This window comes from Lutjanus erythropterus, chromosome 6 (genome assembly GCF_056507025.1).
Source record: "Lutjanus erythropterus isolate fLutEry1 chromosome 6, fLutEry1.hap2, whole genome shotgun sequence".
Lineage (NCBI taxonomy): Eukaryota > Metazoa > Chordata > Actinopteri > Lutjaniformes > Lutjanidae > Lutjanus > Lutjanus erythropterus.
The window spans coordinates 2,520,022-2,547,891 of record NC_139322.1 but is presented as its reverse complement, the minus strand read 5'-3'; the positions used below and the strand labels follow the sequence as shown (position 1 = coordinate 2,547,891).

General features: G+C 39.3%; 1 protein-coding gene across 1 annotated transcript; it reads left to right on the top strand.

Moving 5' to 3' along the window:
• Positions 1-43: 43 nt before the first annotated feature.
• LOC146324618 (uncharacterized) lies at positions 44-27,746 on the top strand. The gene is made up of 6 exons (XM_084722036.1): positions 44-588; positions 22,922-23,072; positions 23,795-23,862; positions 23,993-24,102; positions 26,021-26,232; positions 26,264-27,746. The coding sequence occupies exons 1-6, from the start codon at positions 295-297 to the stop codon at positions 26,839-26,841; spliced, it is 1,413 nt and encodes a 470-aa protein (XP_084578162.1). The 5' UTR covers positions 44-294; the 3' UTR covers positions 26,842-27,746.
• The last annotated feature ends 124 nt before the right edge of the window (positions 27,747-27,870 follow it).

Sequence of the window (27,870 nt, the reverse complement as noted above, 5' to 3'; positions counted from 1 at the left end):
CCTCTGTCTCTTAAAGCCGGGTCAGAAAGAGGGAGATCGGCAGAGCTGAGAGTGAGAGGCACTGAGGAGGGAGCACACACACTTTAACTGACTCTTAGACACACACAAACACACACACAGATACACACACAGACAAAAACAAGTGGTCCATTGTACATACACACACATACACTCACACATAGACAAACACACAAACACAATTGCAGATCATTGTGACACACACTTTAACACACACTTCTTTGGACTCTGGACTGACCACTCGAGGATACATCCCTCAGGACTCTGTTTCCCATCATGCACCAGCGGGGCCTCTCGGAACTCCTGGGGGTCTCCACCCAGCAGGAGGTCTCGACCCGAAGGACTACCCCAGATGGGGATCGAGCCTCACGGTGCTCCAAGCTGAGGAGGGGGTCCGCACGTCTCTGCCCGACGAGGGGAGCTCCTCTTTGGGCATGGCTCCTGCTGGGTGCCCTGGTGGTTCCTGGAGCCTGGAGCTTTCTGAGCGAGGAGCAGGAGGAGCTGCTGGTGGAGCTTCATAACTACTACAGAGGACAGGTTTCTCCCAGCGCCACAGCCATGCTGCCTCTGGTAAGACACCGGCAGAGCTTAAAATACCTCCATCCATCTGCTCACACGTCATTACGGCATTTTCTGAGCATTAATGTCTTTCCAAATATACATCAACCAATACAGAGAGGTAAAAAAGGTAATAATGAGATAATATTGTCTAATAAATGTCAGATACAATATCATCAACTGATACCACAGTATGACACTCTGTTTTGATATCCTTATACCACCCAAATGACTGAGAAATATCAGTGACATACTGTTGTAATATGTGTTAAAGGGATAGTTCTTATTTTTTGAAGTATAGACTATATGAGGTACTTGGTGAGGGTTTGGAGAAGCAGCAGGAGTACCTGTGTAGGAACCTAACCGATCTACTGCTGTGGACAGGGTCAGCAACATAATGTATTTTAGACGCCTATAAATAATCAAAGTTTAAGTGTATGTTATATTTAGAAAATTTTCACTGTTTTTCCTTTCTGTCAGACAGACTTTTCTGACAGGAAATGACATTTATACTGAATAAGTCAAATATCACTCTCTCCAAACCAACCAAACTCCTTTGACAAAAACAGTATTTTTACCTTGCAGAACACACGAGTTGCTGGTCTACTGCTCCTTCGATCAGTCAGTTTGCTCGCATAATTGTGTGACTTTGGTGAATCCGAGCGAACAGTTTAAAACACTGAAGTCACACAATGGCAGAAACAAACTGACAGATTGAGGCAGCAGCAGACCAGCAGTTCCTCTCTTCTGTGAGGTAGAATTACTGGTTTTGTCAATAGAGTTTGGAGGTTTTGGAAAAAGTGATATTTGGCTCATTTAACAGTGGTTTCCCGTCAAAAAAGGCTGTCTGACAGCAAGGTTAAGTGGTCAAAATATCCTAAATATAGCGAACACTTAACTCTTTCCCTGCCAGCATTTTTTAATAAAGTTGCCAGCACCAGCATTTTTTAAAAAATTCACTGATTTTTTCAACACTTCACTTTCAGTCCTATGAATATGTTAACATAGAATATATCAAAAGAAAGAACAAATCTTCTAGTTTCAGACAGAAGAAATGTTTTCTTCTGACTTTATTCATTCTTTTTTTATATAAGCACTTGAATGTTGGTTGGTTGCATCAAAAAAATCCACTTTTCAGACAAAAACAGTGTTTTTGTGAAAGAGGCATTTTTAAGCAAGATTTTTTTTTTTTATCTCTTCATATTACTGCCACTTACTGACATCACTGCCACCTGTTTTGGTGCATTAAATGGTAAAAAAAAAAAAAAGTAATAATTACTGCCATAAAATAATAAAATCTGGTCTTCAAAAGGTCAAAGGTCAGACATATAATATTTGGTCGATGCAACAGCACTGAAAACTGACCGGTCATATTTGCTTTGATGCAGCTTCATATAAGATTTTTGCATAACAGCCTGCACAAGATTTAATGTCTGAAGGCTTTTCTTCAGATGGTGAGTGTTGTAATAGTTTAAATAAATTAAACGTACATTAGCTTTGCATGCGATTATGAGATTTGCAGATGTTTATACACTGGAGGACAAACAGAGAAGCAGCAGCTGTATTAAAACCTGACTAACCTGTTTCCAAAGAATTGACAAATGCAGACGCCAACTGTAATTCTTGATTTTGCAACTGTGGTTTGCAAAGATAAATGTGACGTTTCTCCTGGGAAGTGACTAATCCCTCTGTAAAGATGACTGTAACTTCACTAAAACTTTATCTGTCATCTTATATATACGTCAACATGATGACTCATCTTAATGTTAAAACCACCAGCTGCAATTTCAAAACATGAACCGCAACAACAAGCAATAATCCAAGCCAGTCATGCTGCTCTTTATTGCTCTCTTATCAGTTCCCACCATCGGCAAATGGATTTAATAAATCACATATCCATGATTACAAAATTCTGTGGCTGGTCTGCTTTGCTTTCACACCACAAACCACACCAGATTTTCGATTCCAGCAAACTGCAGCAAACCAAGCAGCCTCAGTGGGATTTCAGCAATACTAAATGTAGCCCACATCAGTACAGTAGAACTCAGTGGTATTTTCATGGTTCATGGTGCTCCACATAGTGACAGGGTTAGTCAGCATAATCCACTCATCTTGATACTGAAGCTGGCCAACAAACTGTGGCAAAAAGTTGTTTTGTTAGTTGGTAACTTAATACTTTTTTCAATTGAAAGGAGAAATCTGGAATATATTTACTGTAATAAATCATAAAATGTCCTTGATATGCCATCAGAGATCAAGGAAACATGTTAAGCTGACATTAATTTCAGTCCAGAACAACTGTTTTTGTTTGCCCATTTAAGTTTAATCAGAGTTCAAATTAATGCCGAATGTTTGCCGAATGAGTTAGTGTCTGTTTATGAGTCATAAGAAGTTATTAATAATCTTTTAGCAGGAGTAAATCTTTATAACGGGTAAAATGTTACTGTCTATGGCTAGTGACTGCAGCACTCATTTTTGCATGTACAGTTTCTAAACATTGCTCCTTTAACCTTTATTATCTTAATTAAAAGTTCAAACCAAGATTTGTATTTGCACAGGGAGGTATGCACTAAACAACCCTCACAACGGCAGTTGTTGGTGGTTAACTGATGAGAGAAGGTGAAATGAGAGGTCGCTAAACAACCTTCAGCTCTTGTTTTTTTTTTTTTATTTTGCTGTGTCATTGTACACAGATCAATGCAACAGCATGGCAGGCTGTAAACTTTACAAACTGAGTCTCTAAATCACCAGAAAGCACTAAACTAACTGTGATGGAAGCTGAGAAGAGTGATAGAAATGGAGTGCAACTGACGCGCTGCAGTGATGGTGCACTGGGATTTTATACCTGAACTACACCGATCAGGCAGAACATTATGACCACTGACAGGTGAAGTGAATAAAACTGATTATGTCTTCATCATGGCACCTGTTAGTGGGTGGGATATATTAGGCAGGAAGTGAACATTTTGTCCTCAAAGTTGATGTGTTAGAAGCAGGAAAAATGGGCAAGGATTTGAGCGATATTGACAAGGGCCAAGTTGTGATGGCTAGACGACTGGGTCAGAGCATCTTCAAAACCGCAGCTCTTATGGGGCGTTCCTTGTCTGCAGTGGTCAGTCCAAGGAAGGAACAGTGGTGAACCGGCAACAGGGTCATGGGCGGCCAAGGCTCATTGATGCATGTGAGGAGCAAAGCCTGGCCCATGTGGTCCGATCCATCTGACGAGCTACTGATGTTCAAATTACTGAAGAAGTTAATGCAGGTTCTGATAGAAAGGTGTCAGAATACACAGTGCATCACAGTTTGTTGTGTATGGGGCTGCATAGCTGCAGACCAGTCAGGGTGTCCATGCTGACCCCTGTGCACCACGAAAGCACCAACAATGGACACATGAGCATCAGAACTGGACCATGGACCAACGGAAGAAGGTGGCCTAGTCTGATGGATCACATTTTCTTTTACATCACGTGGATGGCCAGGTGCGTGTGCATCACTTACATGGGGAACACGTGGCACCAGGATGCACCATGGGAAGAAGGCAAGCTGACTGAGTCAGTGTGATGCTTTGGGCAATGTTCTGCTGGGAAACCTTGGGTCCTGCCATCCATGTGGATGTTACTTTGACATGTACCACCTACCTAAGCACTGTTGCAGACCATGCGCACCCCTTCATGGAAACAGTATTCCCTGATGGCTGTGGCCTCTTTCAGCCGGATATTGTGCCGTGCCACAAAGCAAAAATGGCTCAGGAATGGTTTAAGGAGCACAACAACGAGTTTGTGGTGTTGACTTGGCCTCCAAATCCCCCAGATCTCAATCCAATCAAGCATCTGTGGGATGTGTGCTGGACAAACAAGTCCAATCCATGGAGGCCCCACCTCGCAACTTACAGGACTTAAAGGACCTGCTGCTAACATCTTGGTGTCAGATACCACAACACACCTTCAGGGGTCTAGTGAAGTCCATGCCTCGATGGGTCAGGGCTGTTTTGGCAATGAAAGGGAGACCAATACATTATTCAGCAGGTGGTCATAATGTTATGCCTGATCAGTGTATGAGCAGGAGAAAAAAGACACTTCTACTTTCTCTGACAGTGTTGAAATTTGATGTTTTCACATTACAGAAGAAGAAGAAAGGCATTAAAACATACTCATGTTGGTGAGAGTTTAGTGGTGCTGAACTAAAAAAAGAAGGAACAAATAGCTGAAGCTGAGTCTGGTACGGCCCTACATTGTGTACATTTGATTTGGTTAGTTTTGGTTTCACATTGTTCTTATGCGAGCGCAGAAAAGAAGCGCACATGACATACCTACATCCTGTCATCATTACGTAGCTGTCCTGATGATGATTGGTTTGTAGATGGGTGTGTGCCAGTTCAATTCTCTCTCTCATCCTCTTAGAAAATATTTGATAGTTTATGAATTTTTGTGAGGTTTTCTCCAATCGACTCTCTGTAAAGTCATCAGATCAAATGTCAGTTAAACGTTAAACGCCCTATCTAACGCTGATGTAAACCACGAGTTGAAAGCACAAAGTGCAATGGTTTTAATTTATTCATTGTGTGTGCAAATCCACCCTTGCTGTCTTGAGCCAGCAGCACACAGCAGGATACACCTATCAGCTGTGCACAAGTGCCTTGATTAATTCATGGGTGTGTTTTAGACTGAACATGGACTGTTTTCTGAGTCCCAATAAACACGCAGACATAAACACCACAGCTGCTCCAGCTGTCATGTGATCTGTTAAAGATGATCTGACAGCTGTGAGTGTGTGTGCTTCGGCCAAACATGCCAGTTGCTATCTTGTGCAGACAGACCCACTGTGCCACAGGCATTGCTGTTCGACCAGGTTTTAGCTGGGCTAAATTGCAAGTGGTTTTGACTACAGTGTGCGCACACAAGATACCAAATGTGCCCGGCCACATCTTCATTTTGTCTTAACTCTTAGTGCTCTTGCCCATGGCTGCACAGACCAGGTGCAAGTTCATTTACTATCTTGCAGATGTGGTAAAAACGATGACTTTGTCGGTGTAAGATAGCAATACCACCTGTGCCACTGGCACCATCAGTTTTGCTGCAGGTGTAAAACAGGGTCTAGTGACTCTATTGCATTTTTTTGTCCTTTTTCTGGTTCTGACAATAGCCTGTAAGATCATCCAGTAATCGGTCAGAAAGTCCAAACCATCCCCCAGAAGTTTTTCACAATAGAAACGAACCAATTTGATCCGGGCTGAGACCACCTCTTTCAGTCAGATTGAGGTTCGCCCGTTTTGTCTGGACCGTGGTCCAGGGGAGGTTTCACATCTGCAATTTAGGTTTGGATCAAACCGAAAAGTGCAAAGCCTGGACTAAATGAGGTAGGTGTGAAATGACAAAGACTTACAGACTAACCATAAAGCCAGTCAGACAAAAATGCTCACGAGATTGAAATGAAATAGAAACACAACAGTAAAATCATGAAATCATCAAAAAAAATCATATAAAAGATCACAACCTGAGCTGCTGCCTTAAAGACAACCTAAAACAAAACCAATGTAAACAAATATGACCAATCTAAAATGATCAAACAATAAATTTAGTCCAAAATACCCCAAAACATGGGCAGCCAGTTTTTGGACAGAAGTTTTCACTGACTCTGTTGATAGCGTGGTTCACCCTGACTAATCCACAGACCTCAACATGTCACAGACTTGTCATTAAACTTGGAACGAGACGCTGTTGAGTTTTGCTAATCTAATTTTGTACCACTTGGAGCACCATGAATCAGACATTGAGCCTTATTGTATGGGGATGATCTGATAGCGCCAAACCTCAGCAAGTCACAGTGAAACTATCTGGAGGGATCAAACTGTGGGAAAGAGAAAACAATATATGTTTTATATATACACTATGTTTTTTACATATCGCTTGTTTAATTGTCACATGAAGATAAATAACAAAATTACAATCATCTTTAAACGCACAGCGCTTGCAGCCACAGTGCATCTTTAAATTAGCAGAACAGAAATCCTCTCAAAGTTGAAAACATTCAGAAAATAATTATATCTGAAGTCAAATGATGATCTCAGCTCATCTGTTGTTCCAACAGTTTGGTCCAAAGAAAGATTTAATGACAGCTGCTGTCCAGAATACAATTAATATTTCTGAAAATCTTTATGTCCCCCAGAGGATGAATACTAGTGATTCTGGTGACTCCCTAAACTTTTTTTTTAAAATAATTTTGGAAATGTACCATCGGTTCTGAATGTGAAAACTCAACAAAGAGAAATCAAGATGTTTCTACAAAGATGTCACATATATCTGTACCTTTTTTTTCCCCAAGATGTTCTTGGAGACGTCTCACCACTGTCCACAATTTATTTTAATTGTGTCCAGCTGCAAGTTGCTTCTCCATTTCTGTTGTGCATTGTATTGTGTCTGTCAACAGCACAGTCAAAAGTACAGCACATCTAGTCTCTGAGTTTACTTCATTTTGTCTGAGTGATCCCAGGGGTTTATGAGACAGCAGGAGGAGGTCTGGATCAAATACTAAATGTGGTAAAACAGAGGTAGTAGGAGACAGATGAAGAAGAAAACAAGTGAGAGAAGAGGGAGGGAGATATGAAAAGAAAAAGTGTAAAGAAGTCAAACTGTCTAACTGACTAAAAATTACTTAATATTCATCAAACTCATTTTTTTCATATTTTCTTTTCCTGCTTCCTCTGATTCTATTTTTCCCAGAGCACAAACGCACATGTCAGTTCTGGAGCCGTTTGCTGGCTTTTGTCTTCTGCTCGCTTTGTCTTGTTCTAATTATCTTTGTTTGTTTCTGGGTTTTTTTTGTTTTTTTTGTTTTTTTTGTCTCTTGTTTTCTGCAGAACGCTTTGCTGATGAAACCACTTCAGCGATTTAGTTTCTTCACTTGTCAGCTGTGGACACTTTAAAACACAGTATGCCATTTCTGCCACTAGCGACCTCTTAAATCAAAAGACAGAGTCTGATGATACCTTGAAGTAGCATGGGATCATGGGAGTTGTTGTCTTCATTGTTAAACAGTGCAATGCAATGAGTAACCGTGCTCCATCACGAGTGGCTAGCACGCTAATTCAAGGACTTTCTTCTGTCTTTCCATAAAAGGTGATCAATTATTTAATTAATTGCTGTTTCGATAATCGATTAATCAGTTTGAGTCATTTTTTTGGAGGAAAAATGTCAATATTTTCTGGTTTCTTTATTCCTCTCTGACAGCAAACTGAATATTTTGAGGACATCATCTTAGACTTTGGAAAAAACTGATCAACATTTGGACCAAACAACCAACTGAATAATGGAGAAAATGGTCAACAGGTTGATTGATAGTGAAAATAATCGTTTTTAACTGTGACAAGATTGTGACAGGGTTAATCAATCAAGAAAATAATCAACAGATTCAAAGGGCTGGTTGTAAATTTACCAAAATATAAATGTATCTGCTTAGTGTTATATTACATCATTTCCTCTGCATTTCATTATTAATGCTTTTCAGTAATAACCAAATAATTACTAACTTGCTCTGAAAGCAGATTTGCCTTTAATTTTACAACTATTAGAGAATTAATAAAGAAAAAAGAAAAGAAATATACAAAGCACTAGAATACCAGTTTGTTTAGGCACAAACATTCATGTTCTGATAAACAGCCCTCCCTCACTGACTTGTATTGTGTGACCCTGCCTCTTGTGACTTTCTGTCTGCCAGGAAACAACAGAAAAGTGTCTAAAAGCTGCTGTGTGCTGGGATGCACTACCAGTAAGTTAAAGGACCCAGAACTAATGTTTATAAGCTGCCGAACCGAATAAAATGAGTCTTTAAGAAGACAAAAGTGGAGACAGACGTGAGGCATCAGCAGGATGAACCGTGAACCTGTTGGATCCTGACACGTTACGATGAGATTACAGCTGTTAATCTGACGAGACAAACTGTAGAAATTTAAATTAACTCTGCCTGGTTTGGATCTTTCTGAGGTTAAATGATGATCTTACCTGGTGATGTGATCAAATTATTTTCACCTGGAAATATTGAAATATTGAAATATTTAACACATAAAATGAGATGCTGGGCTGGATTTTGCATGCAGGTCACGCAGGAGTTTGACACGTGCATTTATTATTATTATCGTTATCATATTCTTCCTCTTCAATCACCATAAATTCACAAATTATTGCTCTTTTAAAGGACTGTAATGGGTCCATTAAAATGCTCTGTGGAAAATGGTTGCGAAAGACCTCCTAGTAACGCATTAAGGAATATTTATCTAGTGGGGCTGCACAATGACTGGCAACTGCAATAAAATCACAGCAAATCGCAGAACCAGAACTAAATCACATTTTTTTGAAAAAGGAAAAACAGCATCATAACGAGGTACTGTGGTGCTGCTGTTGTTCTTCAGATGAAAATCACATCATCACAACTTTTAGCTTTTTTTTCAGTAAACATGAAAATTGATCATTCCCACTAACTGTATCACATATCGCAATTGCAATTTCAGTCAAAATTATCGCACTGTGACTTTTTTTTTTTTTACCAAATTGTGCAGCTCTATTCTGGACAAATAGTTAGCGAATCAGCAGCCTCATTAGTTTTCAATATCTGGGGACTGTGACTGCCTGGACAAAATGTCTCATTAAAAAGTTGTCGCAATGCTTTTTTTTTTTTTCACTTTGGCCAACAGACTGACAGATCGACACTGAACATCCCCAGAAATGAAATGATGTCATCACCAGGCGCAGATGTTATGTGGCTGCTGCTGCTTGTCTGACAGGGATTTTAAAGACTTATGTAAAAGTTTTCCATTTGTCCTGATTGTGCTTCTACTGAACAGTTTGTAACTGTCAGTGGGACGTTCAGGTGAATCGAGGGTCAGATTAAATCTCTGTGTCGGTGTTGTGTGTCACAGGTTCGGGCAGGTTTAGGCCGGCTGAGTGTTTTGGTTTGGTCGCTGGACCAGAGAGAAGCTTCAGCTGTTTTAGCTCTTTATGGAGGTGAGATGAAGACCGATATGCTTTTACAGCTTTGGACTTTCCGGAAAAGGATTGTGGAGGGTTTTTCCCATTTCAAGGCTGAAGTTAATTGCTGTGTTGACTGTGGTTTTATTAAGTTTGGAGGAAAAAATAAAAGATGTTTTACACTGCATTAGTTATGTTAATCTGGGTTGGCATTGAATTTGGAGGATTTGCCCTGCCTGCTGTTTAATGATCAACAAGTTTGAACAAAAAAACTTGTATAAAATACCTGAGGCCCTGATTAGGCATCTCTACCAGGTGAAACATGTCCACGAGATGTTTTTAAAACTGAGGAGATGAGCTGATCCTCAGGTGAGGATAATAAATCAGGATTTATTCCTCTTTATGTTTGTTTTACATATTTCATCAACATCTAAAAGAGAAAAGCCTCTTTCTTACTTTTCACACAATTAACTCAGATGAAACTATCCACGAAACAAATATCATTCATTCATTCATTCATTCATTATCTCGATTTATCAAAGACAAATTCATATCATTGTTCATGAATAGAAAACGGGAAGTGTTGCACAGGCTCAAAAAAACAGTATTGGCAAAATCAAAACAAAATGAACGGTGACTTTCCAACTTAATGATGATTAAAGTGAGAAGTGATGGATGTCAGTCTGGAATGATCCGAGGAACTGATAATAAATTTGAAAATCCTTTATGAAATCATGGATCCATGCAATGTCTCAAAGATACTCAGAGGACATTTCTTCAGACTTGGTTCAAACGTAAACTTGGATTCAGAGATGAACTGATTCGATTTCGGTGATCAAAAGTCAAAGAGCAACGTCACGGTAACCTCACCAAACACTTGCTGGGCCATAACCCAAGAATTCATTAGGCCTGTACTTGGCTAAGATTAGTGCACCACACTAATGTCCAATATCAGCCAACATGAGTATGTTTCACCAGTAAAACTGTGTGTCCTCCTCCTAGTTATAAATCACAGCAGCTGAGGAGCATCCATCCTGGGCTGCAGCTGATGAGAATTAAGGATTTCTTTCTACCAAACCAGAGCTGGTTTTTGGTGAGGTTTATTTTGTTTCTGCTGAGTTTGAATAAAGCTGATGATGACACGGTTTTGTAAAAGGAGGTTAGTTTGAAGAAAGCAGTAAAACTTCTTCCTCTTTAAAAAGAGGTTTCTCATTATAGCCGTCCTTTCTATAATGTTGTCCGACACTTCTACAATCTGAGCGTGTCAAAGACAAAAACGAGCATAAGCAAACAAGCAAGCATCACCTGCGCTCCTCCCGGTTCTGTTACTCTTCTCAGGTTCCATCACAGTTAGTTTTGTGGTTTGTGGTGATTTAGAGACTCGGTTTGTAAAGTTTACATCCTGTCATGCTGTCGCATTGCTCTGTGTACAACAGGCATGTCCAAACTATTCCATGAAGGGCAACATGGCTGCAGGTTGTCGTTCCTGCCAAGTCGGAGCACACCAGGCTTGACACAGTCAATCAGCTGATTTAAGTCTTCAAACAGCTGGTTAGTGGAGTCATGTGTGCTGTTGGTTGGCTGAGTGAAAACTTGCAGCCACTCTGCCCTTTGTAAAGTAGTTTGGACATGCCTGGTGTACAATGACAGCTATAAAACACGAGCTGAAACTTGTTTACCAGCCATTCATTTCACTTTCTCCCATCAGTTAACCAGCAGAGCCTACTGTCACACATTAATCAATTTTTTAATAATTGTGCCAGCTAATATAAACTATCCACGAGTCCCTTTAATTCCTCATGCTCTCCCTGCACATTTTTATGAGCTTGTCTCTGTTTTATCTTGTTTCTGTAATGAAAAGATTCTTTCAGGTTCAAAATCTTTGGCTGGTACAAAGTGAGCTTTATTCACTGCGCAGCAGAGACAGCAGCACAACACGGTGGCATGATACTTTCTGCTGCAGCAGGTTGTTTGTCAGGTTATGAACAATTTAACAGGGAATCACAATAAGATCAGAACGCACATTTCACAAGAAGAGAGGAAACAAGCTTCCTGAACCCAAATGTGAACTAGGTGCGGCGTGCATCAGAGAGAGCTAACCTGAAAGTCATTACAATAGCAATGGCTTCCTGTGATCAAGAAGGATACAACTTGTATTGTGAAGCCACAGGCGTAAAGGGGGAGTGGTCGGGAATAGGTGAAGGATTGTAGGGCTGCCCCCCGATGGTCGAAGGTTTGATTCATTAGTCATAGACTCCTCAGTCATCCGAAATTCTTCTAGTCGAGCTTTTTTCCTCTTGTCTTTCTGATTTTATTCTTATCTTAGTATCATTTTTTGTATATTCTTAATTTGAGGGTTTCACCTCTGTGAATGATCCTTTTGTTGTATTGTGAGGAGAACCCAGCTGCCCCCCTTAATGACACCATACGCTAATTATGCCAAAATTACAAATGTTCAGCTCTCTATCAGTCCTCTGTAAAATGAAGACAACATGTTTTTTACCTGGAAATTATTCACTGGAATCACACATGTCAATAATAAAACTTTCATTTTGAAAAGAAAAAAAAACACAATACTTTTTAATAAATTCCCTCAAAGTTACAGGTCAGTATAGTGCTTAGTTCAAATTAAATTCCTTCAGTCTTCACTACAGACATTACTTGAGTCTGGACAGACGTGGATGTAAACTATAACTTGACTGGTGGATGGAAACAAACAACTTAGAGGCAGTATTTCTATTTTCATATGTTCACTGGCAGCTGACTTCTCACTTAAGTTAACTGGCCACTAGGAGTCACAATGATCAACAACTGCTTCAGTTTGAAATCTTGTTTCAGCTCGGGGCAACACGTGTTGGACTCATGTGTTTTGGACTAGAACTTTGCAGATCTCCACTGGTTGCACCTGACAGTTTTGTTGGCATTGCAGTAGGTGCTTCACCATCTGTTGCCTGGCGTTACCATCCAGTTTTAGTGCCTCTACTCAAGCCTTTATTAATTTCCTGATTGCAGCAACGGTTTCCTGACATGAAATGCTTCTTGTTCCATGTTATCAGACCAGGATCGTCTCTTTTTATGAAACAGCCACATTAAAACGCACCAGATTTGCTGAGCAAACTGCAGCCTGGGTTCCAGTAACGGACGGGTGTTTCCCTGTGCAGGCTCCCTCCAGTTAATAACAAGAGTGTCAGAGGAGGAACGCAGCGGGGAAATCATCCGGAGACAGGGAGGGAGGGAGTCGGCCTCAGGGTTGAGCAACAGAGGAGGAGGAGGAGGAGTGTTGGGAAAGAGCAGAGAGACGAAGAACACAATGTTTAGATAGAGAGAGATGAAAATTAGGTAGTGAATGAATGAGCACCCAGAGGAATGTGTGTGTTCATACTTGTGTGTGCATGTACATAGATGTGTGCGTGTTGACCAGGAGAGGTCTCAGCCTGTCTCCGCTGGTATGGAAGCCCCACTGGGACATTTTCATATTCATGTTTTTCTTTCTGGACCGAAGAGAAAGAAGGACAGAATGAGAGGAGGAAGGGTAGAAGGAGTGAAGGAAACAGAGCGAGGAGCAAAGAGAGACGATTAAAGGATTAAAAAAAGAAAGACAGGGAAGTAAGAGAGGACAGAGAGACAGGGAAGGTTTGATAAGAAAGGGAGTAGTTGTAAAATCAGGAGTAAGATGAGGTGGACAGATCTGGAAGAGCAGGGAGGTCAGTGAACTGAACTGGGAGGAAATTACAGAAAACAGATTAAATTTTGTTTCTGTGTAACTACAGCCTTTCCAGTTAGATAAGATGCTCAGAAAAGACGAGCAGAAAAAAAACTCTGACCAGCTCAGTTAAAACCAGTACAACACCAATGAAATGTGTTTGGTTTTAATAAAACTGGCAAAAAACACAGGCAAAGCAGTTAAAAACCAGATTAAAAAAAACAGATAAAAACCAGTAAACCAGTCTGACCAGTCTTGACAAATAACTGATTCAAACAGAGGAGAAACCAGTCCAACCAGTACAAATAAAACTGGTCTGTGCATCAGAAACGGCAGAGAATTAAGTCCATCGTTTTCAAATAACCAGTAACCAGTTTGACCAGTTCAAATATGACTCCTCTGTGCTACATAGAAACAGTTGAGAACCAGTTAAGATCAAACTAATAAAAACAGAAAACTGGTTTGACGTAAATCCAGGAAACCAGTCTGACCAGTTCGGATAAAACTGGTGTGTGGCACATAGTAAACATCACTGGAAGGAGTCTGACCAGTTCAGATAAAACCAAGAACACTGATAAACCAGTCTGACCAGTTCAAATAAAACTAATACAGAGTGACAAACTAAATCAAACCAGTTTAGATAAAATCTGATGTAAACTTAGAGACCAGTTCACCCAGTTCAAACAAAACTGTCTGTACCAGTCTGACCAGGTCTGGGCCACATGATAAAACAGCACTGTGAGCAGTCAGACCAGTTCAGATCAGACTGATAAAGAATGAGAAACCATTCTAACCAATTTGACGTTACTCTGAGAAGACAGCAGCGAAACCAGTCTGACCAGTTCAAATAAAACTGGTCTGTACCACATACAAACAACAGAGAAACCAGTTTGACCATTAAAAAAATTCTGATAGAAAGTGAGAAACCAGTTTCACATAAAATGATCAAATAGCTTAATAACCATTTTGACCAGTTCAAAAACAACTACAGAAACAGCAGAGAAACCAGTTTGATAAAACAGATAAAAACTGATAAATCAGCCTTGACAGCAGACAAACCAGTCAGACCAGTTAAAAAAAAAAAAAAGACCAGGTCTGATCAACATGATAAAACAGCACTGAAGAAGTCAGATCAGTTCAGATAGAGAGAATAGTAACTAAAAAACCAGTCTGACCAGTCCAGATCAAACTGGTCTGCTACATGATTTTGCAGAACAAATGCCTTGTAATGTGTGGCCTGAAACCAGCTCAATCCTTCCTGCTGAGGCTGAGATGAAAACAAACAGTCGGTGTGATCGCTGCGGCCTCGGAGCCTGAATCAGAACCAGGAGAACAGCAGACCTGCAGAGAAAGAATGTAAATCTGCTCAGCAGGAGGTTCAGTAATACTGCGGCACTGTATCCGACTGCTTGTTCTCTGATATTTCATCATCTGCACTGTACTCCGCTCATTATTGGTGCTTAGAAACCAATAAAAACAAACCCTGAGGAAACATTTTCCTAAGCAGCTCGAGTGAAATTCACAATTATATCACAGCTCGGCTGCCAGCGGCTCTGTTTCCATCACGCTGGAGAAACGCCTGTTAGACGAAGTGAAGAAACTCAGAGAAAAAGTCCTGAACCGAAACTGACAAAACAGTGAGATCAAGCTGGCAAAAACCAACTGAAATCAATCTCCACTGACAAAACATGGAAATAAACAAATTAAATTACATAAAGTAATGTAATTATATAAAATGTTATTAAAGTAAATACTGTAGCTGGTATGATCAGTCAAAACAATAGCTTCCATTGTTCAAGAGGATAAATAGATTATTTTGCCTGTTGTTGAGGATTGTTAGGACTGTACACAGGGAGTGTAGCTTATGCTAATGATGAAAAAACAACAAGCGTCTATGAATAAAAAAAATAAAATCTTCAAGTCAACAGCAGGATAAAACTGTCCTGATGTGAATGTAAGATATAATCTAAGGACCAAGATTAAGGACCAAGTAGTTTTGGTGCGTAAATCTATCCAAGATTTTTTTTTTTTTTTTTTTTTTGTTTTTTTAAGTCCAGCTGGACGTTATTGCTAACTGAGTAAGCGCGCTTGTGGATAATACATGCATTTGAATGTCGTGCTAAGTTTAACAAAACATTGGTCTTCACATTTGTGCAACTTTTAGTAAGATGTTATCATGAGAAACACTGCTTATACAAAACATGTCTGACAGCAGAGTACAGAGCCACGAGTCTCCGACCCACAGAGACGTCATGTCACTGTGAGAGCAGGTAACATGCAGTGTCACTGTTCCTCCACACCCCACTTCCTCTACACGGTCAAATTCAATCAAAACCACAGCACTCTCCATGTGAAACAGAGCAGCTGATCATCTTACTGCAAAAATGTATTTTAAACAGTTTAAAAGTTTTTTTTCACAGATTCTCATTATGTCCCCCCTGTAATGTACACCTCACTCTGCCTCTACTGGATTTAGTAAAATTATCAGGATTTCTTCTTGCAACTAATATGCTACAAATATTGCATTAAAAGAATCAAAATGTAAAAATTCACACATTGCATCGTACCGCACCAAATTGTTAGCTATTTAAAAATGTACAATGCATGAAATCGTTGAACATACGTATTAAATGTGCTGTGAATTGAATCTGTCTCAGTCAGTGAGATGCACACTGCTACATTATATAGACTCCAGCGTCCCTGGCAGGAAGAGGTTCAATTTAAAATATTTATATTTTAAAATATTTATATTTTAAATGGAAGAAATGAAAATTTTTAGTCTCAATGAACTGAACTCTCAACAAGCTCTTTGTAAGTGTGAATTTGCTCAATGCTGCAATATAATACAACGATATATTTGCACTTTATGGCACAGTGAGATACTGAGGTTTGTTAAACAGCTAAAAAGTTGATATCTGAATATGTTATCAATCAGATATCACTGATCCGTGATGAAATGACCATCTGTGACTTTTCTGTTGAGACAAAGAGAAACAAAAATCAGCTGTTCACAGACCGGATGACCTTCAGTATGGCACACAGAGGTGATGGTGTGTGTGTGTGCGTGTGTGTGTGTGTGTGTGTGCACACACATGTGGGTGTTACTATATGACCCAAAAGTCATAACACAGACCAGATGTTGAGAGAGCCTGGAGAGACAGAGGAATGTGAAGGAGACCCCTGACTATTGTTTGTGTTGTGTGTCATCACTGGACAAATAAACACACACACACACACACACACACACACACACACACACACACACACACACACACATACACACACACACACACAGGAATATTAAACTTTCAGTCACGGTCTTGTTGTTCATTCTTTTGGTATCTTTGCAACAGTGATTCAAACCAGAAGACGCTCAGTCATGAGCAAGTACAGCATAAACTGAAGCACAATGCTGGTGATTTTCTCTAGTTTTCGTTCTTATTGTCAACAAATCAAACAAAAACACCCAAACCAACAACATGTTGGTTTGTCTCCCAGTACTCTCTGACTTCACAGTGTTGTCTCCACAGATGTTTAACCCAACACACTCCCACAACTTTAGTTTACAGCAGCCATGTTCATCATCTTAGACACTTTGCACTCTGAGCAAAGACAAAACAATAATGTTAGTTTGTCTCTCAGCACTTGCCAACTTCCTGTGTGTTGCTCTGAGCTCCAAGCCCATTGGTTCCTAAAGGTTTAGTCACAGAGTAAACAGGAGGAAATTGTGCATTTGTTGGGGACTATTTTCAGCGGCGGATTAATCCACATTTGGTGTTCTAGTGGGTACATGGCAGCAGGATGGTGTGTGTGGGACTGAATCCACAGTGTGTGTGTTCATGATAATGAAGGAACATGTCAGCCAGTGAAACGGTGTGATTCATTACTGTGTTTTTAATAGTTTCTGGAAAATAATGAAGCTCTATGGCACAGAGAGAGAGGATATATATATTATATTATGTATAAGTTATACAATTTAAATACACATGTCCACTACATTACTGTAGGTGGATCTATACAGTCTAATACAATCCAATATAACTGTTCTACCATAAAATCTACTTTTATGATGCCTATAATCATCAGTCATAGTTGTGTAAAATAAATTTGATTACATGACTTTATTAAACACTCAGGTCTGACTATACATCAGTTACAGCATCCTACAGCATTCAGCATTTGGTCTGTTATTTCTGTATAACAGACCATTGCTATGGACACAGTTCTGATCATAGACTCTGGAGGAACGAAAAATCACTAAAATCATTCTAAAGTTAATATATTGTGTCAAATTATTGATTTTTTTTTTACATAACCATGTAACAAGCAGTGAGCAGGTCATTATTACAAAATAAAGCCTTAAAATCATTTTAAAATCAATATATCGAGATAAGGGGGGGTTGACAATGTAATAAGTGTCGGGGTCCTGCATCATCCTGTCAGTCTGCTCACTGTGTATTATCCCTTACATATGTTTTATCACTGAGGTCATAGTTAGTGGTGGTGTTGCAGGCTTCACTATACTGAGAGGTCTCACTTACAGTCTACCCCCCTCGTGTATGTAGAGGTGGAGGACAAAAAATTAGAGACACGTGTAGAAACAAAAGCTCACTGATCTGAAAATTCAGTTCATTGACTGCCTGTCTCACTGCTGCCAAACTCCACTAACATTTTTGCTCAGTTTAACTGTTATAAACATCTACTCCTTCTAAAAGATTATTAATAATTTATTATGACTCATAAACCGACACTAACTCATTCAACAAACGTTCAGCAATAATTTGAACTCGGTGAAACGGGCAAACAAAAACAAGACGTTCCAGACAGAAATGGACTTTTCAGAGGAGAACATCATCAGTATCAGTCACATCAACATTATGTTTGTCCTCAAAGGGCCATTATACAACACTAATAAAAGACTGTATAAATCTATCTACTTGTTATCACATTCAACCAATCAAATCAATCAATCATACAATCAAAGAGGGAACGACATCCAAATCTCATTTTACAACCGTATAAACAATAAATAAACCGCCTTGTATCCTTGTATTGCATAATTCCCTCTGCATTTGATTATTATTTAATAATTAATAACTTAATAAAAAAAGAAATTGCAATAGAACTGTATTGTTCAAGTTACATTCTTTGAAAGCTCTCATAGGCCATGCATGTCTCTGATGCCATATCATGGTAATTTTATGATTCAGTACAATAAATACATAACATATTTCTCCTTTAAATTGTTTGTAAACATATAAAACATGAACCAAGAATGAATGATGTACAACATGACATGGGGGGAAAAAGGCGTTTCAGGATTAGTAAATTATGAGGTGTTGGATTGGTGCATAGACAATAACTGATACTGCATTTTAGAGAAAACTACGATACTATCAGTATCAGAACAAGTCTAGTTATGATCTTTGTACAGATAGATGTAATGGCAGAGCTGGTGTATGGACTGTACCTAATAAAGTTCTGCACATTAGCTGACAGTAAGATGTGTCGTGTTATTTCCTGCTTGTCTGCTCTCTGAACCCTGGTGATACAGAAATGCTTCAGTGATTGAATGAGTTAAGTTTCTCGCTGTGATACTGAAGCGTCCCTCAGGCAGGGAGCCCTGTGGTCGGAGATGTTCTGGCTGTTTCTGAGCCGGCAGCTTGTCAGACATAAACAAACAGGATGAGCAGAGGAGAAACATTATAATCCAAATCAACGCTAAAGTTTTAACCATACGGGTTTGTGTTCTGCCATGCTTGATTCCTCTCTCAGAGTCTTTCTATACATTATGGAGGAACCGTAGAAAAACCAGTCAGGCTTGGGAAGTAACAGATTACACAAAAAGGGGTAAATGTATTCCATTACAGTGACAGATATAAAAGACGTAATAAGATTATAAATGCATTTTGTGAAAATGGACATTATTAGGATTACAATTACAGACAGCTGCCAATTCATTATTATGGCCTCTAATGAAAAAATGTATATATATTTTTTTATCTTTTTAAATCAGTCAATCCAGGAAAGACTTGAAAAATACCTGTCTAAACATGTGGAGCTCAAAACTGACAGGACTGACACTTCAGCCACGGTGTCCTGGAGTTCCTGGAGCAGAAATCACTGTGGGGTTAACCTATCAGGCATGATGGGAAGGAAATGCGTACCTCAGACAGACAGGCTGGTCAGGGAGAGGTCAGGTCAATGAATCAGCTGGTGACGAGGATCATAACCAGGAAATAATACCCTCTGGTTTTATCTGTATGAAAGGAAACAGGACAGAAAAACACAAAAATCTTTTTATGAAGCATCTTTGGTTGAATGAGGTCATGACAGTGATGATTTCCTGACTCATCCATGCGAGCAGGGTCAAACGCAGCGTTTCTTTACTTTCCTTTTCCTGTCTTTTGCACATTTCCTTGATATGATATTGAATGTCATATCACTTTCACAATGTTACTCTAACAAGAGGCTGTCAAATTAACTTTACTCACTCTCAAACCAAACATCCATCAAAAAAACATAAAAAATAATCCTTTCACTGAGTCAGCTGAAGCCAGTGCCAAAGATCTGCGGTTAATTTTATAATATAAAGACATAAAACATGTTATATAATAATAATAATAAAACCCAACACTATTTGTGTAGCACTTTACCCCAGAGAACCTCAGTTATTTTGAGGCCATAAATCAGTAATAAATCTTAAACAGCAACACAATTAAATTATCACGCTAATTAAGGGCAGAGTTAAGAGGGAAAAATATAAACTGTTTCAGCTTATCAAATTTTACCACATGAACTGAGCCTGATCAAGTTTCAGCTAAAGTGGATCGACCATCTTATATCTCTTTACACATTTAACTTTCTTTAAGGCTGTTTTGGAGCTCTCACATGAAAAGCTAAAGTCTGACGATGCTGCATTCAATTATAAGTTGGAACCTGGAGTTAGTTAGGAATTCTTAGACAGGATGTTACACACAATTTAATTACAAAAATAATGTGACAAAATAAATAACTCAAAGTCCACTTGACAGCTTTTTTTGCCCTGTGCCAGAAAACAGCCTTGTCCCAGATGAGAATTCACAGCTTCAAACAATTAAAAATGTGTTAAAAGTCTTTAAATCTAAAAATAACAAAAAAAAACTGCGGATAACACAGGTGTGATACTGTGCTATTAAAATCATCTTTGTTTTAAAATTGATTAGTTATGAAAATGTTGGCCCTTTAAAGTAATGTCGCAGATTTCCATCAACTCCGTCAGATTTTTACAAAAACACAATTTAATCAGGCATAAAAAGGGTCAGCTATACCCTAAGGACCCCTGTCTCACTTCCTGGTTCAATAAAAGGCTGGAAAACTGCTCAAGCACTGATAAACTTTCTATTTTTTGATAGATGTGTCTCAACCATAACATGTCGACTGTGTAGCCCTTCTAAATCAAAGATAAATATGAATTATGGTTTAAAAATGTGTGTTTTGATTAACATTAAGAGACTCTGAGACACTTTAAAAAATAAAATGGCTACTTACTACAACTATGACATTTTGTCAACTCCATCTGACGACTACATTTAATAAAACACTGAATCAGTAAGAGGTTGGCCTTAAATTTTTTTAATAGACAGTGGGTTCATGAGAGCTGCGCAGAGGAGCGAGATTCGTGAGCGCGCAGCTGCATTAGCTGCAAACACATCTGCACAGTTTAACTGGTAATATCACAGTCACATACCTTTCTTTGTGGGTTTTGACGTGACAGGTGAAGTTGGATATTATGGTGGCTCTGTCACTGATTCTAGATCTGCAGATCTTACATCCTGCTGTTCTTTTTTTATTACAGTCATCAACAACATGATCTTTCAATCCAGATGTTATTATGTGTGGACTAGCCCTCTCCAGCTTGCACGCGCAGCGTTAAAAATCACCAGTCATGTTTCAAAAATAAAATATAACTTCTCAATATCTAGAAAAAATGCTAAATTTAGTAAAAAGTCAAGTCCTTTTGAGCCTAAGTCAAGTCTCAAGTTATTGTCCTAAACTCAATATCAAGACTTTCACAAACAAATGATTGGCCACGCGTGCTGACAGCCACAGCCTGAAGAAAAGAGTTGAACAGCGAATGTGAGACGATCTCTTATAATCCAAAGTATCAGTGAGGCCGGAGCTATACTTGCTGTTTGATCATGTGTTTGTGTAGAGAACCAGCTGCGTAGTGAAGCGAGCTGTTCACGGCGCGGCTGCTTGTCTACACATGTTACTGCAAAACACCAGTAGAGGGCACAACAGAGAATCAGACCATAAACCGCCCGGAAAAACAACAGAAATAAGAAAAGGAGACATGTTTTTCCATCATCTGCTGCCGTGCACGTACAGTACATCGCAGTGTTGTGCATGTTTCCATTTATTTCGACATGTTTCGACGTCGACTTCCAAAACTGAATTTATGTGTCGCCAGCTGTTGTGGCAGACATGTTTGGCGCTGTGTAGCGGCAGCGATATGTCGTAAAGATGAAGGTAGTTGCAGACTTATTCAGTGAGCCTCTTCTCAAAACTTTCCACCACTGTTGTTGCTGGTGACATATCTCCTGACCCCTGACCCTGTCACTGCATTCTGCCCCTACACTGCCCCCTATCAGTCATGTGTGCATTGCACCTTGCCGACACGTATCATAAATTTCTGAGGATGAACACAAACAAAAAGTACTAGGGTTAGAAGATCAGTAGACTGAGACTGACCCAGCAAATGAATAAAGTTAGAAGCACGAGGCTTAACTAATCTGAGAATAAACACTAATGGAAAGTTAAGGTGAACAAATGAGTTTTAAGATCGTATTAACATGTAAAGGCGGAGTCAGACTGATGTCAGCAGGGAGGTTATTCCAGCCGAAGGGTCACAACATGGTGGTTTAACTTTTGAATTTATGTTGAAATCACATCTCTGTGTATTACCACACAGTCCTGCTTTGTTTCCACCCTGGTGAAGGCACCATAGTTGAAAACAGTTGGTGAATACAGAGGGCTACTGGAGAGAAGTTGTGGAATGTGTTTTTCACCACACTGGTGAGTTTGGTTCACCAGACCAATGAAAATATTTTTTTTTGTCTCGTAAAATTTGCCAACAGCTACTTGATGGATCATCCTCAAGTGTGGTCAACAGAGGAAAACTTCATCAACTTTTCCTGTTGCACCATCATCAAGTCAGTTTTTTCTGTCATTGTTTTGGTTTAAAGGAACAAATCACACTAAAATCAAAAATTATATTTTCTCCTGGCCTGTAGTGCTGTTTATCCATCTAGATTGATTTTGGTGTGGAGTTTTGGAGATATCGCCTTCTTCCCAGTGTAATGGGACTAGATGGCACTCTGCTTGTGGTGCTAAAAAAAATTCAAAACCAGTGTCTCTTTTCAGTTGAGTGTTTTTAAAACAAATATCTGTACTTCTACTTGAGCACAGAATGTGTGGACTTTTGCTCATCTGACGGAGATTTTTCCATTGGGGTGCAACTTTCTGTGTGTTTATGTTCTCAGAACTTGAAATTTCTACACTGGAGATCCTCTAAATAAAGAGGGGTCTTAGTCTAAATGTTTAGTCCCCAATTTTTAGACAAGGAGACAAGACAAGAATTTTCCAGAATTCTGTAATAAATTCTCTTCTTCATTAATTAACTTTCATTGGTTCTCTGCAGAAATGGGACCCAAATCTGAAGGTGATCGCAGAGAGCTACGCTGCTAAATGTATCTGGAACCACAACCCAGACTTGGAGGACACAGGAGAGAATCTGTTTGCCGGCACAGGGCCTCTGGACCTCCGAGAGGCTCTCGAGAAATGGTTTCTGGGTAAGTGCAGGCTTGAAGAACCAAACTCTACAGTATCTGGGGCCTGTGGCACAAGTTGTAGCAATATAAATTTCTTTCTTTCATTCAGCATTCAGCTTCAGCAATAAAATACAGACACAGTCAGCAGCTGTCAGGTGAAGAAAGTGGAACATTTAGTTACTTAAGAGCCAGATTTTTTCCTCAGGAATTGGTAGAGACCAAACCAGAGCTAAAAGGAGAGTGAATATTAGATTTTAATTCATCCAGACAACACAAACACGACTCCGACTGCTGCGTCAGTTTCAGTGTCCTGATATTATTCATGCTGTCACGCCGCCATGGCACGAACAGATCGAACAGAGCCATCATTATGTCTACCATGACAAGTCAGAATTTCTGCTGTGAAAAAGGCCTCATTATAAGGTTTTTCTCTTCTCCTTCTTTTTCTTCTCCTTTTGTTTCTTTGAATGTTGATTTCCCTTCTTGTACCTCCTGTATAAAAGACAAATAATAATAACTAAATTAAAATATTAGTCATACAAAGGTACGTTTTTCAGATATTCTGTCCCGAGGGGCCAAAAAAGTGGAAAAATATATAACTTTTAAAGAATCAAGTGATGCTGTATTATCTGAATTAAGTATTTTTACAGTGTGGTGTTGTGACTTTTACTTGCAGTACATGAAGGACATGGATACTTTTCCTTCACTGGTTAAATATCATGTAATGTAACTGTTTCCTGTAGAACACCTGCACTATGACTTCCAGAACAACAGCTGTGATGAAGACAAGATGTGTGGACACTACACACAGGTCAGAAACAAACACACACACACACACACACACACACACACACACACACACACACACATATTTATACACATGTGTGTCTCTGGACTGGATTTGAGCTGTGCGTATGTGTGTGTGTGTGTGTGTGTTACAGATGGTGTGGGCAGACACACACAGAGTCGGCTGTGCCTTCCATCTCTGCAACAGCATGGAGGGACTGGACTGGGAGAGAGCCTCCTTCCTCGTCTGCAATTACTACCCAGCGTCAGTATCATTACTACAGTAGTACTACACTATGACTACAGTACTATTACTACTAACATAAACTCAACTAATTCTACTACTATAACACTACCAGTAATGCCATCATTATTTGTGCTGCTAGTATTATTACAAATAAGTGCAGCCACAACTGTATCAAAACTAGTACTGCTGGTACTATTACTGGTAATCCTACTACTATATCAATACTATTAAGTATTGATATTATTATACAAACCTCAGTTACAAGAAAGTTTGGATGTTGTGTAAAACATAAATGAAAACAGAATGCAATGATTGTTAAATCTTTTTCAACATATATACAACTGAATACAGACCAAAGACAAGATATTTAATGTTCAAACTGATAAACTTTATTGTTTTTTTGTAAATAAACACTTATTCTGAATTTGATGCAGCACGTTCTGGAAAAGTTGGTTCAGGATCATGTTTACTGCTGTGATACATCAGCTCATTCTTTGAACACTCAGTCAGTGTTTGTGAACTGAGGACACTAATTGGTGAAGTTCTGAAAGTGAAATTCTTTCTCATTCTTGCTTGATATATGACTTCAGCTGCTCAACAGTCCAGGGTCTCTGTGAACTGTTTTACTATGAAGACACTCTGCTGGAACACGTCCACAATGTGTCTTTGCATCGTCTCACTGAAATAAGCAGGGACGTCTCTGAAAAAGACGTCATCTGGATGGCAGCATATGTCGCTCCAAAACCTGTATGTACCTTTCAGTATTAATGGGATCTTCACAGATGTGACAATTACCCATGATGCCATGGGCACTAACACACCTCCATACCATCACAGCTGCTGTCTTTTGAAGTTAGTGCTGGTAACAATCTGGATGGTCCTTTTCCTCTTTACCCTGGAGGACACGACATCCATGATTTGTGAAAACAGTCTGAAATGTGGACTCGTCAGACCACAGAACACTTTTCCGCTTTGCGTCAGTCCATCTCAGATGAGCTCGGGTCCAGAGAAGTCTGCAGTGTTTCTGGATGTTGTTGATATGTGTCTTTCTCTTTGCATGGTAGAGTCTTAACTTGCATTTGTAGATGCAGAGACAAACTGTGTTTACTGACAACGGTTTTCCAAAGTGCAGTTTTTAATGCAGTGCTGCCTGAGGGGTCAAAGGTCACAGACATTCAGTGTTGGTTTTCAGTCTTCCTCCTTACACGCAGAGATTTCTCTGGATTCTCTGAATCTTTTAATGATATTATGGACTGTAGATGGTGAAATCTATAAATTCCTGCAGTTTTGTGTTGACAAACGTTGTTCTTAAACTTTTGGACTGTTTCTCCATGAAGTTTTTCACAAAGTGTTGAACCTCAGCCCATCCATGCTTCTGTTTACCTGTAAAATGATCTAGACAGGTGTTTTCTGAGTTTTCCACATCTTTCACAGTCTTTTGTTGCTGCTGTCACAACTTTTTTAGAACGTGATGCAGGCATCAAATTCAGAATGAGCGTATATTTACAAAAACAATAAAGTTAATCAGTTTAACTATTAAATATTTTATCTTTTTCTTTTTATATGTATATATTATGGTATAAAGGGGTGTCTTCATACTCCTGTTACTACTACAATAACAGCTGCTTTTAATGGTATTACTACTGGTACTATTGTTAATAATACTCCACTGCTGCTGCTGTTACTGCATCTAACTGAAGCAGTGATGATGCTGTTGCTGTTGCACTGCTGGAACAAGAGCTCCCCCTAATGGACAGCAATTATTTTCTTTTCATACTGTTTGTATGAATCTATTTCATACATTTTATTATCATATATAATGTGATATATTATTATTTGTGTGTGTGTGTGTGTGTGTGTGTGTGTGTGTGTGTGTGTGTGTGTGTGTGTGTGTGTGTGTGTGTTCAACTGTGTGTGTGATGTTCTGTGTTCTCAGAGGGAACTATGAAGACCAGAGGCCGTACGTTGAAGGTGATTGGTGCTCCAGATGCCCTGAGAACCTCCAGAAATGTGAAAACAACCTCTGTGGTACGACAGACAACATGTTGTATTGTTTTATTTGTAGATATTGTTTTATTATTGCTATTAGTGATAAATGGTCCACTTTTACAAAAAAAGGAGTCTTTATTGGTGCAACCCAGTCTAAATGTTTAATTAATAATTTGAGAATAATCTTTAGCCCTAAAGTCAGTTAGAAAAAAATCTTTTTCTTCTGTTGTGTGTTGTCTAGTTCCTGACACGTTAGAAGAAGATATCGATCCCACAACAGATATGTTCGATCCCTCCCCCCAGCCTACAGAGGTGGAAGACTGGATAACGTATGATTCTTTTCCTGCAACAACTGAACTTTATGTCCCACCTGACACCACCAATGCTCCCAGTATTGCCACCAGTCCTGCAGTGGACAAAGAGGACACAGGGGACACAGAGGACACCAAAGGCACAGAGGAGCCTGAACTACCAGCCACACCCCCACCAGGCACACAGCCTCCACAAGTCCCCACACCAAAGGAGGAGGAGGAGGAGGAGGAGGAGGAGCAGGAGGAGGAGGAGGAGGAGGAGGAGGAGGAGGAGGCTGACAAAAAGGTGGTGGAGGAGAAGAAGGAGGAAAAAAAGGAGCAAGAGGAGACAAAAGGAGAAAGAAACGTAGCGGGAAGAAACATCAAGAGGGAGGATGTTATGACGAATGCTGGTTCAGTATCGTCCCCTTCTCTCCTGTTAGCCTGTCTGACTGGGATCCTGACTCTGAGGCTGTGAGGAGGAGGAGGAGGATGAGGGAGGAAAGAAGAGGAGTCAATAAGTTCACCTCACCTCACCACTCCTGCGTTGACTGCACATTACCTTGGTAAACCGCCCCGTGGTAACAAACATTCCCATTTCTCGCCCCTGCAGAGTGATATGGGTCAATTAATAATTCACACTCATCAGAAAACAGCTGCCACTTTCACAACATCTGCATGTAGTCTGGGCCGAGATCTGGGTCACATAACGTGTGCATAACCTGCTTCAACCTGCTTGGAATACAAAAGGCATTACTGCCAGTAAGAACAAATACTAAACTTGTTGTGTTCATAAAAAGAAAAGAAATTCACAGCAGCAGTTTGAGGATTTTTTTTTTTGACAGCTAACTGAAAACTGTAGTTGAGAGAAAAATTGGGGTTTATGAGGTAAAGCATATGTCAAGTCCTTCCATCAGGTAGCAGCCTTTAAAATATTATTTCTTATCACCTTTTTACACCAGACTCTTTTTTTTTTCCATGTGAATAATTTGAACATTAATAATCTTTCATACCTGTATGTATCTGATGGACACTTTCACATCAATGGTGGAATTTTACTAAGCGTCAATGTGGCTTTTATTTTTGTCAAATTTGACTTGATTTAGCACAAATTAAAAACCACAAACAAAACAATATAAACAATAACAAGAATATGCAAGAGAGACTAAAAGCCTAGAAGGCTCATCATGTGAAGCAAATCAATGGCTTCAATGACTAATTACAATTTTCTATCTAAATATTTAGATTCAGAACCTTAAGTTCATTTTAATAACATAGGTCTCACACAGATTGGTAATATAAAAAGGAAAGAAGAAAAAAAATGAAACAAATAAAGTACTAATAGAAAGAAAAATGATACAGACAGAAAAAACAAAGAAAAAACAACAACAATATATATATATATATATATATATATATATATATATATATATATATATATATATATATATATATCCACGCAAAATAATCATACCAAAATACACAAATGTCACATCCAAGACATCCA

Coding starts and splice junctions, on each gene's coding strand:
- LOC146324618 (XM_084722036.1), top strand. CDS start 295: ATGCACCAGCGGGGCCTCTCGGAACTCCTGGGGGTCTCCACCCAGCAG. Junction 24,103..26,020: donor GTCTGCAATTACTACCCAGC/GTCAGTATCATT, acceptor CTGTGTTCTCAG/AGGGAACTATGAAGACCAGA. Junction 26,233..26,263: donor TGGTGCAACCCAGTCTAAAT/GTTTAATTAATA, acceptor AATAATCTTTAG/CCCTAAAGTCAGTTAGAAAA.